This window comes from Megalops cyprinoides, chromosome 6, assembly GCF_013368585.1.
Source record: "Megalops cyprinoides isolate fMegCyp1 chromosome 6, fMegCyp1.pri, whole genome shotgun sequence".
Lineage (NCBI taxonomy): Eukaryota > Metazoa > Chordata > Actinopteri > Elopiformes > Megalopidae > Megalops > Megalops cyprinoides.
This window is the reverse complement of record NC_050588.1, coordinates 1,444,786-1,463,883: the sequence shown is the minus strand read 5'-3', so window position 1 is coordinate 1,463,883 and position 19,098 is coordinate 1,444,786. Positions and strand designations below refer to the sequence as shown.

Here is a 19,098-nt window from a genome sequence, read left to right as displayed (position 1 = left end):
CACTGTTTCTACTTTAAAGTTGTTTTATTTATATCCGTCATTTATTGTCAATATGCATTTTGTAAATGTTGACATTCAATTTTAAAATTGTCTGCTTTTCATCCAACCTTTCATTAAATTAGTTTTCAACTCAGGTGTTGCTTTGTCTGCTTGTCTGCTCTTGTACTTTCATTAAACTAAACTTGGCCATGAGGATTTTTCCTCTATGGTGGATGTTAGAACATAGAAACAAGGAGAGCAGAGTGATATACGGAAGGTAAAGACAACCAGGTCACAGGTTTCTTTAGAAGACTCTGCTTTCAGAAGTGAAATGGATAAGAAAATTCAACAGGAGTCCTCCTCTTGTCTAAATGGAAGCCTTGCCATGGCAACCCTGGCCCTGGACTGCTTGAAGGACTTCTCATAATCCTCAAATCCCTTTCATATGACCTAGAGCTGAGAGAAGAGGTAGGGCACTGAACGAGATATTCCAAATGCTGTTAAAGGACAGGAGGCCAAATAGCAAAATGCAGGCTGACTGTCTGGGATCCACAACAGCAGAACTTGAATGAAGCTTTGGTGACACCTATAGTAGCTCTCTGTACAGTACACTCATCGAAAGTGTTTGCTCTGACACCTTAGCATATATAAATAAGCCTTGAGCATTGAGAACCCTGGCAGCTTTCCACACTTTCTCTCTCCTTTCCTGCTGATGGAAGGAAATGAGGTTTCTGAAGGCAGGTGTTAATAGTGTGCTGTCTGCATGAGCTGCACTGAACAGTGGCACAATGCAATCAAAGCAGTAAGTCTGTGTCCTCTACTTCGCCTCTGTCAATAAAGCAACAGGGCATGTACACATCCAGCAGATGTTCACAGGTACTGGCTATGAGGAAACAGCAGAAGAGAGGAATGAGTATCCACACGGTCTGATGTGCCAAAAAGTGTTTAATGAGCAAGAAAAAGTACATATGTACAAAGTACATACGGAGCACCTCCTCAGTCAAATTGTATTTTAAATTTTACCAGAGTGCAAATACTCATTTCACTCAACTGTGATCCGGCAAGTTACTTCCCCTGCAAGGTATGCCAATCATGGACTGTGCTGTCCGAGTTTCTTAACTGGTGAGCAGTCACTTTGAAAGAGAAGATATTCTCAAATTCAACCCTCGGAGCACTCTCCAAAGTCACAGAGCAACTTTCTTTAGACATCACAAGTTTGTTGCTTTGCACAGTGCAGTGGAATTATCTCACATTTTTTAAAAGCCAGTTGGTCAGTTGATTTGCATGTGACCAGCCACACCAAACAAATGAACACTGTCTTTTTTGTTTCGCTGATATCAAATTATGCTATGAGCATTTGCAAGAAAGATGTAAGCGGAAGAGATGGTGTTGTGAAGTGTAGCAAATGAACATTTCTTTTTTTAAGCATTCAAGTTACTTTTTTAGAAGAACTTGAAGGGGAGATACATGTTCAAATAAGCGTGATCTTGTAAGTAGGACACTCATTCAGCAAATTACTATAGCCTGTATAATTTCCCGTTTCTGTGCAATTACCCGTAATTGAAAGATCCCACATAGCTGCCACCGTTCATTCACTGTTTGAATGAACTTCACTGATGATGTAAAGGTAAAAATTAAATAATCCACAACGCTACGTAGGCTGCTGTAAACATGCAGACAATCTGGCCTGAGAGATGTTTCCGGTCCGAAAAAGCAATATAATCCTAGTTATCTTTGGTTAACCAGGAGGCGAGTGCGAACAAAACGCCCGACGACATTCGGTCAAATCTGGTTGATCACATTAGCTAGACTTCATAGGTGTTCATGCTGACTGCGTTGGCGTTACAGATATGTGTGCTTTATGGGGCCAATTCAATTACTTCAATTTAGCGAGGCAGTTATGACTGCTATCGTAAAGTTTGCTACAGAACGCAACATACGTAGTATTTGGACTGCGAAAATGTGTATCAGGTTTATTCATTCGCCCATTGTAGACACATGATGGAGAACTGGTTTCGCAGCAAAGAGAGATTTTGTTCCTTGCGCTTTGCAACGGGAAGGGGGAGTGCCGAGCGTGGGACGCAAATACTGACTGAGCTGGCGCAAAAAAAAAAACTCGTCCCGAGAGGAATGCGACCAGGAATCCAGTGAAAGCAGCAAGCCGTGGTCCAGAAGTTATGCCGGCAGCTCGCATAGACGTTTGATTGGCAGAGTAACGGATTGATGTAGCTGCCTAATACGTCAACAGAAAGTTTTGGAGGAAAAGTTAGCTAGCAAGCTAAATAGCTGTGATACTTAAGTTTCTTCATCCCCCCTCAGCTGCAAACGTTGCGATGGCGTCTCTTGGTAGCTCGGGCTCCGCTTCCAGTCCGATGGTTATTTTGGCTCCTAAAACCAAGACCAAGAAAAAACATTTCGTGCAGCAGAAGGTGGAGGTGTTCCGTGCCAGTGATCCTGTTCTGAGTGTCCTTATGTGGGGAGTTAACCACTCGGTACGTAGATTTAGCTAGCTAGCCAGCTTGTTTGCTGTTGTTTCATTTGCCGGCATTGGCTGGCTGGCTAACCAACTTATTTGCTATCACAAGTGAAGGATAGTTTCTGCTGTGAGCTTTTGACCTAAGTGAGTGATATTTTTCTTTCCTTTAAAAAAGTCTAGGTAGCTAGGTAGCCGGCGTAAAGTGGGCTAACATTACTGCTAAAAGAAACGCTTGATTGTTTGGTAGACTGGTTATTAGCTGGCTACTTCTAGCAAGCCAGCATGCTGGTTAGTAAGAGCTAGCAAGAGCGTCTGATTAGCTTATGGCTGTCTAGGTTCCAGGTCACTTTTGGAGTCAAATCTGTCATTAGTTATGCTAGTTAGCAAGCCAGATACTTTACGACCTATTATTTAGTGTGCTTGTCACAAACGAAATTTTGTAGCTGGCTAGATCACTAGCTGCAGGTAGTCAGCTACCGGTTTGCCACAGAAGTGCCCATACTTGTGCTCATTGTATGTCGTTTGGAACTGTCACATGGTCACATGAAGTCCTATTTAAATTAATGACAGGTTCGTTGCTGTTTTTTTGCTGTGGAACTAATAGCCTACGACTAAGACATCCAGAGGTCTCAGTTTGCCAGCGCTGTCCTGCTGCATCAGCAAACCCCTTCACTGTGGCGATGTTGACAACAGTCCTAAAAAAATAATACAGGATCGGGCACTGGCCCGGACTGACTTTTGGAAAACTGATAATGCGAAACTACATCACTAGTAGCAGAAAAAACGGTCACATTCTATTCTGGGGGGGGGGCGTTGTTTGTGTGAACTGGGGCGCGACTGTGACACATTGTGCTCTCTCTTTAGATCAATGACCTAAGCCAGGTGCCTGTTCCCGTCATGTTGCTCCCTGATGACTTCAAAGCCAACACCAAGATTAAAGTCAGTAACCATCTCTTCAACAAGTAAGGCTGAGATGTGGCTATCACCATGCTGTCCCACTGTCCCCGCTGCAGTCAAATGACATAACGTGATGCGAACAAAAGGCTGAAAACGTATTTGCAAAACAAGCGCTGTCTTACAGAATTATTCCTTTGCTAAAGGGCTAATATGAACTGGGACAGGAAACTCGAGTTTACAAGTTTATTGGACCTCCCTTTCCGCAAGTTCATTATTGTTTTTTCTGCCCAGGCTTTCATCCACAAAAAAATGGAACAGAATTCACAGGTGGCTGTCGCTACGATAGTCGAAGATGCCAGAACTTCCAAGACAAGCGAAAGCACGGCCTTTTGTCCTGTAGACGAAACCCACGAGCTTTTAATCTTATCAATCCTACTAAAACGATTTTCCCCTCAAATCCCACTGAGAAATTGAGCATTCACAGGAAGCCTGTTAAATTTACGGCTCACGTAAACAGGATGCTTTGCAGAAGTGAAGTGGAGGTCGAGCTCAGTAACTTGGTGTAGAGATGTTAGAGAACTCGGCCTGGCAGTGGCCTAGAATCAGAGTGTAAATGTGTCCCTGCTTGCGTTCGCGTGCAATGGCGCCATTGTGTTTAATATTCTCGGCGTACTTGTCTGAGATGGGTGACGATATTGTAGTTCGGCTGAAGTGGATTTCCTCAGCCCCCACGATCTCTACGAGAATCCAGGTCTGGTGGGTGGGAAGAGTATTCCATTACAATAAAACACTGTTCGACCGCAACACATTACACTACATGCATTTAGCACACGCACGTATCCAGAACGACTTCCATCATAATAGAACATAAGTGTATCTATTCAGTTTGAACGAGCAACAGTGTCAAAGCAGTTTAACAACACTCCCAGACCAGTGAGTGTGAGCATTACACTATTCGAGCCCTTCCAGAAATTATCGAATTAAAAGCGATCCGATACCGCATTTAATTCATTGTGGATGGTCTATCTAAAAGATCAGCAGAGTACGCCGTTAGCATGCACAAGCACAAGTCATGGATTCATGCTATATTTCCTGCTCTCTCTCTGGTCCTGTGCGTCTGCTGGAGCAGGCAGGGCAGTTGGTAGGTGATTGAGGGCTTGGTGTTTGTATGTGAACGTTCAGATGCAGGGTGGGAAATTCCTATACAGTGCGCAGGGCAGCAGAGGGAGAAGAGGAGGGGGCTGTGCCAAGCATGGAAGAATCCCATTTTCAGAGGGAGAGATGAGATTGCACAGTGCTCTTTTGTGCAATAGTGGCTAATGCACTCATTATCAAAGTGTGTGTTGGTGTTTCTGTGCACGCCTACATCTGATCAGCCCTGCTTTGAATCTGCTCCAATCCTCACAGAGAGAATCTGCCAGGACATTTCAAGTTTAAGGAGTACTGCCCGCAGGTGTTCCGCAACCTCCGAGAACGCTTCGGAATCGAGGATCTGGATTACCAGGTGCAAAACCAGCTCGCCATGGCCAGTGGCAGGAGAACATGGCTTCACATGCTCCAGAATGGGTGGAGCTATCAAATGCTCTAGGGGCTGATTTTAACCAATCATATTGTTTTGTATGGAGAGCAGTCTTTTGATTGGTTCACACAAGTCAGTGGTTACCAAGGTGTGATAGCGCCATCATTGTAGGATTAGTGAAGTCTCTCTTGCCAGTCAGTTACTTAGGTGTCCTTGACATCTGCAGTTCAGATTTGACCTTATGTGAAGATAGGGGCCAGCATTCTCATTTTGGAAAGAAAGTGAAAAAACCTGGGCTTCCTGATTTACCATTTGTAGCCTATATAATTCCTGGTCCTGCTCTGGCCCCTACTTGCCAAGCAGCTGTAGTTAAGCATCTCCTAGAGGTTTCCCATACAAAAAATAATATGTTGAGAGTATATTTTTGAACTCAATCAGTATATTGAATACATGAAAATTATTGCTGTGTTGGTGTATTGCAATATATTTCTGCTTTGCATGAACAGATTTTTAGTATGTTTGCAATGTAATCTTGGGCTGAACAACATATTTCTAAGTATATTGCACTATATTTCATTTTCACATGGAGTGTTTACATCTGTGGCCGTCTGATTTCCACAGGTGTCTCTGGCCCGAAGCCCCCCTGTGAGGGGAGGGGAGGGGCAAGAGGAGGGGCTTCTGCTGACCTCGTATGACCGCACACTGGTGGTCAAGCAGATCTCCAGCGAGGAGGTGGAAGACATGCACAACATCCTGTCCGAATACCACCAGGTACCGACCACGGGGCCGAGGGGCCTCAGTGGCCCACCACCGTGCCTCCTCTCCATCTCTTGCTCCACTGGGGAAAACTCCACATTCACAGCAGCCCTGACACGGAACTGTTTTTCTGAATGTGGATTGGATGTGCTGGTCTTATTTTGTCTCATCTCCCCAGCTCACTGTATGCATCTCAAGCAAGAGGGGACATTAATGCAGGCGTTACAGTAATACTCAGATTACAGTGATCGTTTCCCCTTCTCTGGATGTTGGTGTACATCAGCTGTCTGACCTAGGGAAGCCCAAACACTGTATTGCGCTTGACTGTCAAAGTGAGCAATCTGATTGGGTAGCATCTCTCGTGTGTCATCAGGTGATTTGACTTCATTACCCTGATTGGGTAATGGAGTCAAACCAGCTTAGATCAGTAAACTGTTGAGTGACACATGGCTATAATAACTCTAAAGTGCTTTTCCCCTCCCCTCTGTCCCCCTGTCCTCAGCCTCCTCTCCTCCTCTCACTCTCCATTACATTACATTACATGCATTTAGCAGACACTCTTAGACCAGGCTAACAACTCTCCCAGTCCAGTGAGTGTGAGCCTAACACCATTCAAGCCCTACCAAAAGTTACCTTGTGCAATCTGACTCTCCCAGATTTTTCACTTGTCAATTTCAAATGCTTTATTGGCACCACATAGTTGAATATATTGTGAAATCTTTAAAAAGAATACAAGCACAGGTAGCATATTTCTTAAATAAAACATATTAATAAACATATATATGAATAAACAAATTTATTATTGCCCTTAAAGGGTAAAAAATGTATGCCTGTTGAAATAAAAATACATACATTTCTTAAGAATATAACAGAGTTTTTTTTTTTTTTGTTGGCCAAACCAGCCTAATAGAAGGGAAACAAATGTCTTCTTTTCCCTTTTCCTATTTTCCACAAATAAGAAGAAAGTGTAGCTCTGTGCCTGGTTTCCTGTAACTGACGGCGAGAGCACAGTCTGTCCTGTCTGGGCTGCCAGGTCTGCTGGAGACGGACGCTGTCTGTGGCCAGGCCTCGCACACACTCAGTCTGTGCTTCATCAATGTTTGTCTTTGTTTAATGGTTTTTTCCCAACTTCTTCTCCTCCTTCCTCCTTCTCTCTCCCTCTCTCATTCCTCCCTTGCTACTTCCGTGTCTCCTTTGTTACATTACATCCTTCCCTCACTCCCACCCTCCCTCTCTCTCTCCCTCTCCCTCCCACTTTATGTCTGACTGTCTTTCTTGTTCTCTCTTTCTCCCTCTCCCCTTCCCTCATTCCCTCCTTCCCTCTCTCTCCCTCCTGTCCTCTCCCCCCTCTGTCCCTCAATCCCCTCTCTTACTGATCCCCTCTTACTGCCTTTCTTGTACTCTCTTCCTCCCTTTCCTCTTCCCTCATTCCCTCCTTCCCTCTCTCTCCCTCCTGTCCTCTCCCCCCCTCTGTCCCTCAATCCCCTCTCTTACTGACCCCCCTCCCTCACCCCCCCAGCACATTGTGACATGCCATGGCAGCACACTGCTCCCGCAGTTCCTGGGCATGTACCGCGTGAGTGTGGACAGCGAGGACACTTACCTCATCATTATGAGGAACATGTTCAGCCACAGGCTGGTGGTGCACACCAAGTACGACCTCAAGGTGAGACTGCCCCTTCTGCTTCATCAGCAGAGCGAGAGCCAGCCACTGGCTGGTGGCTGATCCAAGATCAGTGGCACAGCATGCTGCTTGCTTTGTTTTCAGCTTCTCTCACCAAGGGTTTGGGGTCTGAAGCAGGATTAGCTTGGCTTAGTCGTGGCTACCGGATCAGTGCTGTTGTGCACCCCTGAGCACCTCAGTAAATCTGTGGTTTGGTCATGAAGAGTGAAAGATGGAATTGCATGCTTGTTCAGCTGCAAGCATTGCTGTTGTAACTGAACATTAGCAATTAGCATAGCATGAATTAGGAGTGGTTTGAAAAAAGCATGTGAACATACCTTATCTTTGCAGGGGTCCCTTGTGTCCCGTGAAGCAAGCGACAAAGAAAAGGTAGGAAAGAAAGCACTGCTGCTGCTCTAAGTTCTTCTGTTGCTGTCTCTTCTGTTCCTGCCACATTTCCCTTTGATTCATGTTTCATTTTTCACATTTTTGTACATGAGGGTGAGGGGGAGTGAATGTTTGCAAAAATCTACAAAAAAGGGTCTTCTTGGAGGATATTTTGAATTGTTATGAAGACGAATTTATTGAGATATGTCTCCTCTCACCATGGTTCCTCCCTTACGTGTGTTCCTCACCAGCCCCACCTGTGACACAGTTCCCATGTTCCTCAAAATGACCAAAAATATGTCCTTGAAAGCTTGTTGAAAATCCTAAAAGTCCCCTTCTTTTTTCTGTGACAGCAAGTTAGAAATACCCGTTTCATGCTAATTCGCCAGATTGGTGTACTTTACTTAAAGCTAACTTGTTAGTCAAGCCTAGCCTTCTAAATAATTAGCTGTCTCACCAGCTTTTACATTAAACATGCTGACAAAAGCCAGTGGTGACTCCATAAGTGTGCAGGCAGACTCAAACACTTTGGAAAAGACACACTCTTCCACCACTCTGAAATTCCAAATTCAAAGTATTTGAACATTTTAACACTGAAGCAGTGAAAATAAGCCTGGAAACCCTGGAACCTAGTGCTGGGTGATATGACCAAAAATTTGTATCACAGTATTTTTAAGATTCTGGTGGTTTCATGGTATATGACGGTATTTTTTTTTTTTTTTTTTTTTGCATGACTTTATATAGGTTTGTGGCTTATTCTATTGTCAGGAGTACATAGAATATAAAAACATTTTAATTTCATCATGTATATAGTGAAGGCTTTGATTACTATAGGGTTTGCTTGGCCCCACAAAATGACACAATATATGAAGGAATCAGTATGTATGAAACAGTTGCAGAATGTGTCAGGGCTCAGGCAGGGACTCAGGCGCGGACCACGGGAGCTTCGGGTTCCAAGCGTCTTTGATAGAATCGTGAGGCAGAATCGTTAATCAGAAAACGGGCAGGGTCGAAAACCGGAAGGCAGTCCGGGGACAGAGCGAGGATCGGGAAACGGGAGCAGGCAAGGTCGGGAACCGGCCAGGCAGGTAATCAGGCGAACGAGACAAGGAGGCAGGCAAAAACGAGGTCTGGGAAAAAGCAGGGTCAAAAAACGAGAAACCGGCAGACAGAAGCAAAACGCAAACGGCGGGGACGAAACAGGCGAAAAACACTGTGACGAACTAGCAACAGGACAGGGAAAAGCAGGGAAGATATATGGCAGGGCAGACGAGGGAATGGGAAGCAGGTGTGCAGGCAATCAGGCGGGCGGAGACCGGGCGGGGAGCGGGGCAGGACTAAAACACAAGGAAAACAAAAGCACATGGGCAAAGGAAAAAACAAAAACACCACAGCTAAGGAGGCGGAGCACTGACAGAATGTAAACAATTTTTATTGCGCAAACTGCAACGTAGTAAAACCAGAACTTAAAAAATAGATATGCTAACAACTTTAACATTGCTTCCTTTTCAAAAAAAAAAAAAAAAAAAACATTTTAAGATAGTTCTATAAACACTACAAGCTGACCTAAAATACTCAAAAGTGTTTAAATATTCAAAGAGATATTTCTATTGCACAAATAAGAAACAAGTTTAATATTAATTCACAATATGTTATCCTTCAAGCCAAGGTATTCAGGTATTAAAATGGGTGTTGATCAGGCACAGTTCCCTTGGTTCTCCATTTAACAAATAAAACATTCCAACTCCGGTCTCACTTTCTGCATCTTCCATCCGTTTTCTGTTCTTTAATGTACCGTAGCGACGGAGCCTCTCCCAGCTGTTAACAGACTGCTATGCTACCTGGCTAGCTAGCGAGCTGTACCCAGTATGCTGTGGTGGTCGTGTAATTTTGTAAACGTACAAATATTAGTGTTACACAGTGGTGGCTGGTGAGCTGGAAACAGGGGAAGCGGAAACACTACCTTTAAATCTATCATTACTTTCGTCCTGTTCCCCTTTATCCTCTTTAAACAATCTCACGTTGTAGCTTTCGCAAGCACACAAACTACAGACAATCTGCGCTGTTTTGCGAGCATATTGGTTTACTCTATTTACGCGATTGGTGTCGATTATTCTGTGAATTATTTGTTTTATTGTTAATCAAGCAGGATAAAGGGGAACAGGTTTAAAGTAATGATAGATTTAAAGGTAGTGTTTCCGCTCCCCCTGTTTCCAGCTGACCAGCCGCCACTGGTGTTACAAATTGTTTATGTGTCACAAATTGTTGCGTGCCATGGTGTTTTGTTAAAGAGAGTAAGTTGTGGGTAATTAATTGTTGTGTTATAAAGTTATAACCGTTAGTAAGAATGGTACGCACGGTTAATAGGGGTCCCCCCCAATACACTCTGCACAGCGCTCCGTAGCGCTTCTAGCGGCGAACAATATTATATAATTTGTTGCCTATTGAAGCGTTACAGCTGTTGTTTCAGCTCTGCAACGGTATGGCGGTATTTGAAAAATTCATACCGTACGGGAAATTAAAACCGGTATACCGGATGAACCTGAAGGAAAATGACTGAGGTAAGTCGGAGGAAATAGGGGTTTCTGGTTCAAAGTGGGGACCCTGATGAAACCGTTATAACAAGTGCTGTGCTGGCATACCAGTAAGGGGCGGACCCAGTTTGCAGGCGGCTACCACACCACCTGGTGTCCTTGCCTTGGCTTGTTGGTGTTGGCTGGTGCTGCCGTTGGCACTGTCAACAATACCCAAAATTCCGTGCCCGGTGAAACCTCAGGAACACTCTCTCGAAGTCACTCAGGAAAAACAAACAAACAAAAAGCAAACATTTTAAATCAGTGGAAAACAATGTCAATACAAGCCAAGTTGCGCTAAGAGGTTCAGGCCACGTAATGAATTGGCGGAAAGCCCTGGCGCCAATGGCGTCACCCAATCCTGCCTCAGCCCGGGCGTCTGTTTGCCTGGCGAGGTCCCAGCAGTGGCTGCAGGCTGCATGTCAAAGAGCCCCTAAGAAACCCCTATCCCCCCCTCTCCCGGCAGGGGTTTCCATGGTATCAGCCTCCGGCTCCACGGCTAACAAACTCAAAAGACAAAAAGTATCAGAATGCCTGCATTTTATGGTCCTGGTGTAACGATAGTCAGACTGTCAAAGGACTGAGGGACAACCATGTGCTTTTGTTCTTTTATTCCGGAAGTAGAAGACAAAACAAACACATAAATGTCTTCAGATCCCCTGGTGTCTGTAATACCGCAGTATCTGCGCAAGCAAAACAATAAAATATGATCGCATTTCTATGCAGCAACACTGTCAGAGCTAGTTAGCAAGCAGAATGTGAGGAATGAAATGCTTGGAATGCACGGAATGATGCTAGCTAGCAAACTTGACAGCTAATTAGCATGCAAACATGTGGTCTGATGAAAGTTATTTCTAAACTTATCGTCGGCAGATAAAACCGTACAGTATTCATCACAACACCTGCTAAAATGGTTAGTACACATAATACGTTACAAATTTCAACTTAGATGATGTCCACTTTTATGCAAAGAATGAAATGCTGGGAGCACTTTGCACAGTAGACCTACCTCATGCAGTCAGCTTACCGCTTCTGCTGGAGTAGGGCAAAAAAAGGACAAAAGCATGTGCAGACCTGCAGTACGCCACAACTCCAAAGGAGGCTCCAGGAAAGCTAATACTGTCTAGGGCTGCTTAAATATGGCGAAACTCTTGTCACAAACTATAATTTTCACTCTGTTACACTGGCAAACCTCACTCTTAAGTCCAATGACCGAAAGCCCAGCTCAACTCAGCTCAGGTGAGATTTCCAAAGATCATTGAGTGTGGGCTTTTCATTCATTTCCTTTGGCTAATGAATAAGACCTTTCTAGTGGTTTGTAAAACACTACGGGTGTTGGCATAAGTACTTTTATTCATATGCATGGAGAATGAGCTAGTACTTGAAGTTTAAGTGGATTTCTTTACCATGAGGATGAATGGAATACAGCAATATGTGAAATTTATGTGATGATATTATAATGTATTGATGTTATATATGGTTCTATATTTTGGTAGGGGTAAGGCCCTACTCAACAGTCAGGCCCCCTCCAGCCCTTTGCGAGGAGGCTTCATTAAAAGCAGTTTCCTCTTTTCCAGTCTTCTAAAATCTGGATACCTTCGTCCATTATGTCCTTGGTTCTTGCCTTCTTTCCAGTGAAATAATCTGTCTCTGCTAAAAACTAATGGCTGTCTGCAAAAAGAGAAAACTGCTTTTAGTATTGCAAGCTGAAGGAGGACCAGCTGAGAAGATTCAACAGTTTCTCTGTGGGGAGTGTGTGATGGCTGATCAAGGCAGTAACACAGTAATAGCACACTATATATGTGATGTTATGTGAAATAATATGTTATTGTGATATATAATAATGTGTTACAATATGTGTAATATGAGACGACACACCCTCTCACAGCCTATCATGGCTTCCCATTGCAATAGGACAAAATGCTGTACGCCCTTGTAATAAAGAAATGTGAAATGTTGAGACTTCAGTTAATAACTGATCACTGAAAACTCCTACAAGCGAGCCTCTTGTTCTGACCTCTTGGTACAGTGACAGTTACTGTTTGGTGTGATAAATTTGATAGGGTGTATTGACAGCACTCATTTGCATAAGTTTTTTCCCAGGTTCTTTGCTGAAAGTCCTAGATCTCATATGTAGTATTAGAAAGAGACTCACTGCAGTTAACCAGCTGAACGTCACTGCTGTCATGTTTAGTACCAGTAAAAACCACAGTAACAATAGCAATAATAAATAACTGCATTGTGCAAAAATGGAGTGTATGTTGTTGTGGCTTACCCTCTGTATGGAAATGTATGCTTCATTTTGTGTGCTGTGTAATTTCTGTGGCAATTAAAGCTTTCCTCTTGACCCTGGGGTGTCAGTTGGTGTTTGTGTTGTAGACAATGCCTACTATTTGATATGGCACAGATATTCTATATTATGTTGAGGTATTGAGCTCCTGCATTTCCTCTGTTCTCTGTCATCACTAACTGAGACCACACCCAGTCGAGACTGTTCAGGGCCAGCCAGCAAATTGGAGCACCTATAGCTTCAGCAACAGCAGAGATAAAACTTTCAGTGTGAGGCACAGAGTACTAAATATCTGGTCCAAATGTAAAATATCTGCACTCTTACTCTCTCTTCCACTGCCGGTGTCCCCACAGGTGAAAGAGCTGCCCACTTATAAGGACGTCGATTTCAGGAATAACATGCAGAAGGTGTACGTGACCGAGGAGGACAAGGAGAAGATCATGGAGCGGCTGAACAGAGACGTGGAGGTTAGGAGCTCTGACGTGTCTCACAACAGGCTGTGGTGTCAGTTTTGTCTTTCAGTATACTGTGCACAGCTTAGTATTCAGTATGCCATGCACATGATGGTGTTAAGTATACTGTGCATATCAACACAGGGCTAAAATAAGGTCATCAGTTTAATCTAGGCTGCAATGTATAGGTATGACTTGTGAGCTCTTGCATGTGTGGACATGCATGTTTGTGTGTGCTTGCGTGTTCGTGTGTACATATATGCGTACCTGTGTGTGTGTACATGTCTGTGCATACCAACATGTATTTGTGCGTGTGTATGTGTGTTCCTGTGTGGGTCTGCAGTTCCTGGTCCAGCAAAGGATCATGGACTACAGCCTGCTGCTGGGGATCCACGATTTGGAGCGGGCAGAGCACGAGGAGGAGGAGCTGGAGGAAGAGTCTGTGGAGGAGGAGGGGGAGCCCGAGAATGGCCTGGCACCCGCTCCCTTGGTGGGCTCCTACAGCACGTCTCCTGAGGGCATCGCTGGATACTTCAGCTCCCACAAGCCCCTGGGGCCCGGGGAGTTTGATCCCTATGTGGACATGTATGCCGTGAAGAGCGCACCTGGTGAGCGCACCTGAAGCACACACACGACTTAATGCAGAACTCCACAAGGAGATGATGTGTGTTCACGCTGCCTCAGCGGTGTCCTGTGTGAACCATTGAAATATATGGTTGTGTATGTACTTGAGTTCACTTCTAGGCTGTCTAGTTTCAGGTTAGCACAAGTTAACATGTAGTAGTGCTTGAATGGCATTGTGCATACACTTAGTGGCCTGGGAGTGCTGTTATCCTGGTCTGACACTTTTGCTAATTCAACTTGAATGGATACACTTCTGTTCTCTTGTGCTGGAAATCAGTCTGGATAAGAGCATCTACTGAATGAATGTAATGTAATGATAAGAGCGTCTGCTTAGGGACAGAATGTAAAATGCAAATGCATCAGTAAGTTGGAGAGGGGAAGGAGCATGTGCAGGAGTCTGCCATATGTTTTTGTACATCAGGGTGGCTTTTTGCCTGCTGCTGGCCTTTCTATCTTGTGCGCATTAGCGAGAGACCACAGGAGAGAGGAACAGTGTAAAGGTGCAGAGGAGGCGGATTTGGGCTGATGCGACACCCCCTTCCTCCCTCTTGTGCTGTTGCAGGTGCCCCCCGGAGGGAAGTGTACTTCATGGGTCTGATTGACGTGCTGACACAATACGACACGAAGAAGAGGGCGGCCCACGCAGCCAAGACGGTCAAGCACGGGGTGAGTGGTAGTGGGAAGGAGGAGTTGGAGGGCGTTGCTGAAACATGAGACTCCACAGGGCAACGGTGAGGGGTGGTGGGCAAAGCTATGTTCGTGTTTCAGGTAAGCTAGTGCTGAGGTCACCATAAATTCTCTAATCATTCTCTCACAGGGTAACCCATTTTTCACATCGTCACAGTACTGACGACTATTGTCCGACAGAACAAATTCAGGGAAATGGTTTGTTTGAGCATACAAACCATTCAGCCATTCAGTCACTCAACCACTCAGAGAAAGCCATTTGCTTGGCATGTACTTTGTACAAACACTTTCTCTGGATGTAATACTTGAATTCCTGTCTTTTTCCACAGGATTTGCTATAATTGTTCAGTTCTACACATAGACGATAACAGCACACCAGATATTGAGACTTGTCCTTCAAGGGCATTAATATTTGTGATAAAATTCTGCTTCTCACATTGACCGATAGCCCTCCAAACAAAACTCCATCAGCACAAACCCCACTCCCTCACTGTGGGACAGGCTGCGCTTCATTGTGTAGCAGATTGTGAGAGAGCCCCCCCCCCCCCCCCCCCCCCCCCCAGGGGACCATCTGAAGCGTGACTCCTGTGTGAATTACAGGCCGGCGCGGAGATCTCCACCGTTAACCCAGAGCAGTACGCCAAGCGATTTCGTGACTTCATTGCAACCATCTTCGCCTGAGCTCCCATAACCCCCTGTGCTGCACCGACCATGACTGTCCCTGTTTCTCCCAGAAACCCTGTAGTCTCCTCCTGCCATTGCAATCTATTTTTTGGATATACATGTATGAAGCAATAATTGTTCTAAAAAATGCAGAAATTCAAAGCAAGGTACTTGGGCAGGATCAATGTTTAGGAGCTGCTTTTATGTTGCTGTTTATGTTAAATATTACACAGTTGTATTTATTGCTAAAGCCATGAAATAATCACACAGTAACAAATGTCATTTGATCTGGCTGTAAACGGTCATAGTTTGGCAAGGTTGATTGCACATATTCTTAAAATCATGCATTTAATTAAACCATTTGATTTAATGCAACCTGCTAATCAGAATCCCAATTCGCTTATGTCACGCTGCAGCGAGAACGAGGCAGAGGTGGTAGCTGTGACGTCACGTTCTGTTACATTTCATAGAGTACAATGCAACCGTACAGTTTCAGTGTCAACAACGTAAAGATGGCTTGGACAACGAGCCTTGAGTCTCTACCATCATTCACAATGACTGATGTTGAGAAGTGGGCTGAAGAAGGGAATCGTATCCCAAGATCAGTATTACTGAAAGGTTACAGCAACTGGATAGAGGGCTACATCACTGATATAGAATGTAAGTAAACAATCGGTGCGCTAGCTTAGCAAACGTCAAAATACTGGAAGCGTGAAGAGCTAACTTCAGTCTTGGCCTAATATATACTTCTCACTAAAGTGAAGACATGAAATATGATGTAGGCCTATGTTTTATGTAACATTACATTGTGTTTTAATGTGTTTGTGACAAGGTTATAGTTCACAGGTTTTTTTTTTTTCGGGTGACACCATGAAAACACAGTTGGCACACTCCCACTCTTAAATTTCTTTAAACCGGTGAGCGACCTGACTCTACAGTCATCAGCAAAGTGTTTGGAGCACACTCTTGTGTTGTCTGTAATCTGAGATGAGAGATGTATTATCAGTATTAGCACGTAAAATAGTTCACTTTATTTTATTAATTTACTTGCAAAGGTAACTTTCCACGTTAGCTAACATTATAACTAACTTTGCTGCACTCGATGATGCTTCGACATCTATCGACCCCACACATTAGCCAACACTGAAAGTTAACGCTAGCTTATCTCGTTGCATTACTTCATAGTTATCTGAAAATATGGTCCAACATCACGCCTTATTTTGACAATCCACTGCCGATGGGTGTCCTTGTCTTTTGGAAAACGATAAAAAGACAGCTCTGGATTGCGTCTTTGGTAAGAATGGCAGCCTGGCACACAGCAGTAAGCCATGGCTTGTCAATCACTCAATTCACTCACTGCAACTTTCCGATGAACTTCCTTGTTCCTACAACCTCAGCCTCGTTTTCGCGCATAAAATATTCAAAATGGTGGCCACGTGACACAAGCGAATTGGACCAATCAGATGACTTCATGGGGGCTCTTGGAACATGGGAGGCCTTAATGACTCCACTGAGTTAGGCTGCATCTGAATACTCATACTTCCATACTATATAGTACGCAAAAAGCAGTACGTCACAATCTGTAGGGTGTCTGAATACCTAGTAGGCATTTAATAGTAGGTACCCGGATGACCTACTACATCAGAAGTATGCGAACATACTACACTACGCTATCCCATAAGTCAGCTGGAGCCCGAATAACCGAAGAAGAATTCCCCAGGGGAAAAGAGAAAGAAGACGGCGGTGTAGTCAGCTTGGTTAAGCTAACAAATCAATTGGCTGGTTATGTAACATTAGGTTTTCGTTTTACCTCAGGTTGACAGTCAGCTAAGTAAAGCAGACTGATTTTTAAAGCATGTAAACATTTAAACATCCGGGTCAAAGGACAGATAAGATGGCGGCGGAGTACGTCCGAATTGTGTCCTTACTACTCACTCACATACTCATAGAACATACTGCAGTAACGGTTGGGTAGTACGTTCTTAACCGACGTTAGTGCATACTGAGTATTTGGATGCAGCTTTACTGTCTGGAGCGGTCATTGTGACATCATCAAAAGTGGAGTGGACAGGGGTGTCTCAAGCTGTAGTGGCATGGTTGACTGGATGTTCCTTTCTCTGTCTCACCGCACATGAGTGCAATGTAAACAGTGAGGGGAAAATCCTATCCTGAGAATGTAGTCTTCTCAGCACGATGCTCTTAGGTTGTTTTGACTATCAACTGTTTAAAAATGTACAGGCAACAGGTTATTAGAGTTTCACTGCTGTCTCCTGCCAAGGAAGAGACTGGCCATTTGCGAATGATCCTGTTTAACTAGTAGCATATAAGCGATGAAGGATTTTATAGCATGTAAACATAGACATGAAGAACAAAGTAGACCAAATATGCCTTACAATTGTTGTGCAATAATCAATGGTTGGACCAAATATATTTTATGTTTCTGAAATCTCCTGGAAAAAATTTGGTGTCATTTCTTTCTGCAATTTTTCATTTCATCACATGTAAAAGACATGATGGAATGGAAAATGCTAAGATTACCTGGTCAGCGACTCCTGATTTTGTTTTTGGCATGCAGTAAGCATGGTGGAGAGGAAAGGAAATGTAGGTGTCAGTCAATGTTTTTGATCACAAGTGTTGAGGTGGCAAAGAACTTCAGATCACATAGTGATGTTCCACAAGAAAACAAAACCTGGGTAAAGTGTATAGTGTATAGAGCACACATAAGATCACAGCTGTGCAGGGCCTGAATGGAACAGCACAATTTAAACGAAGAACACTGAAGAAGAATTTGTGCAGTTTTGTTAAATATTAAAATTTAATTTTAGCAAAAAAATTCATTTGAGAAAAAACTATACACTCACATTTCTTCTGTTAAATACTCTTCTCATTACACCTTCAAGAGTCTGAATAAATTAAGAGGCTACTACTTGTGTGTGTGTGTGTATATGTATCTATATATAAACTTTTTACATCTTATGTCTCAGAGACTCCAAAATGACAAAGCTGATACAAATCCATTACAGCAACCTTTTCTGCCTTCATTTTATTGTCAACTAAACTGATATAAAACAGGATTATAAGTGTAAAAAAAATTGTCAATGCCATGGTTTGTGAAGACAGCATTTGACACATTACAAAGTATTAAAAATGGCACAAACAACTCTTCATTTCAGTGAACTGAAGACACTTTCATAATCTCAAAATAAAAAGGCAAGGGGACGGTCTTCTCAGAAATAAGTACTTGTGTGTCCTCACAAGCCTGCAGAACACGTGAAAGTCGAAAAGGCCTTCCTTTCAGACATTATTTCCAAAGGCCCCAGCGTTCACCGTGTCGTTAATGGACGGCAACCTTAGCACAGCAGCATCCATTTCATTGGTAACACAACGCATGGAACATTTTATTTCTGCTTTAACATGGCTAATAAGTCAAACTTGGAAGGCTAGGTTTGACGTGATTACAGTTCTACAACACGTTTATGGGAAACGTCTTCTTCAGGCTTCCTTGAATGCATAGCAGCTCTACTGGTGTCTGCTGTTCTGTTCCGCAGAAGACTTACATGTGAGCATGTGCAAACAGACAGCACAATCAGCAATGCCTCTAAAGATAAGAGCAATTAGCCATAAATGCAATGAGTCTCTGCAGGTGGCAGCTGCCACCCTGACTGTTGGGTAAACGTGGGGCTCGGTTATATGACTGAGGCAGCGCGTTGGTGCTGAGGTCTGCACAGTAAACATCTCCAAATCTGTGTAGCTTTCTGGTCAGTATGATGTCCAAAGACACCCCTTTCAATAAACAGGGCCTGATGATACGTTCTGTCAAAGCACATCCGCACACTGCATTTCTTGGTTTGTGGGAGGTAATAAACAGTTGGCCACATGACACTAAACATACCAAGGAATAGGGGTGGGACTATCGATACAGGAAGATATCGTACTACTTCAATGAATGAGGGTAAACTTGCAGTGACGAAATGCGCACAACTTCTCTTTCTCAGTCCTCCCTGGAAATAAGACCTGTCCAACTCAATTTCATTAAGTAACGCTCACTAAACGGTTTGGATAGCAGAAACTGATGTTTTATATAAGCACCTAGCTTCAGTTGAGTAGTTAGCCAACTTAGCTAGGTAGCTCC

General features: G+C 43.7%; 1 protein-coding gene across 3 annotated transcripts; it reads left to right on the top strand.

Moving 5' to 3' along the window:
* Positions 1-1,436: 1,436 nt before the first annotated feature.
* LOC118779836 (phosphatidylinositol 5-phosphate 4-kinase type-2 gamma-like) lies at positions 1,437-17,654 on the top strand. Of its 3 annotated transcripts, none has more exons than XM_036532126.1 (10): positions 1,437-1,468; positions 3,320-3,417; positions 4,760-4,856; positions 5,493-5,642; positions 7,147-7,293; positions 7,642-7,680; positions 12,894-13,007; positions 13,336-13,600; positions 14,179-14,282; positions 14,904-17,654. In XM_036532126.1, exons 2-10 carry the CDS (start codon positions 3,353-3,355, stop codon positions 14,982-14,984), a joined length of 1,062 nt encoding a protein of 353 aa, XP_036388019.1. In that variant the 5' UTR covers positions 1,437-1,468; positions 3,320-3,352; the 3' UTR covers positions 14,985-17,654. The 3 variants fall into 3 exon arrangements, with proteins under 3 accessions (XP_036388019.1, XP_036388017.1, XP_036388018.1); XM_036532124.1 differs by lacking the exon at positions 1,437-1,468 and adding an exon at positions 2,108-2,471; XM_036532125.1 differs by lacking the exons at positions 1,437-1,468; positions 14,904-17,654 and adding exons at positions 2,108-2,471; positions 14,633-14,842.
* Positions 17,655-19,098: the final 1,444 nt, after the last annotated feature.

Excerpts from the sequence above, each read along its gene's own strand:
- LOC118779836 (XM_036532124.1), top strand. The coding sequence starts at position 2,313 with ATGGCGTCTCTTGGTAGCTCGGGCTCCGCTTCCAGTCCGATGGTTATT. Across the intron at positions 5,643-7,146 it reads TCCTGTCCGAATACCACCAG|CACATTGTGACATGCCATGG; the intron begins GTACCGACCACG and ends TCACCCCCCCAG. Across the intron at positions 7,681-12,893 it reads AAGCAAGCGACAAAGAAAAG|GTGAAAGAGCTGCCCACTTA; the intron begins GTAGGAAAGAAA and ends GTGTCCCCACAG.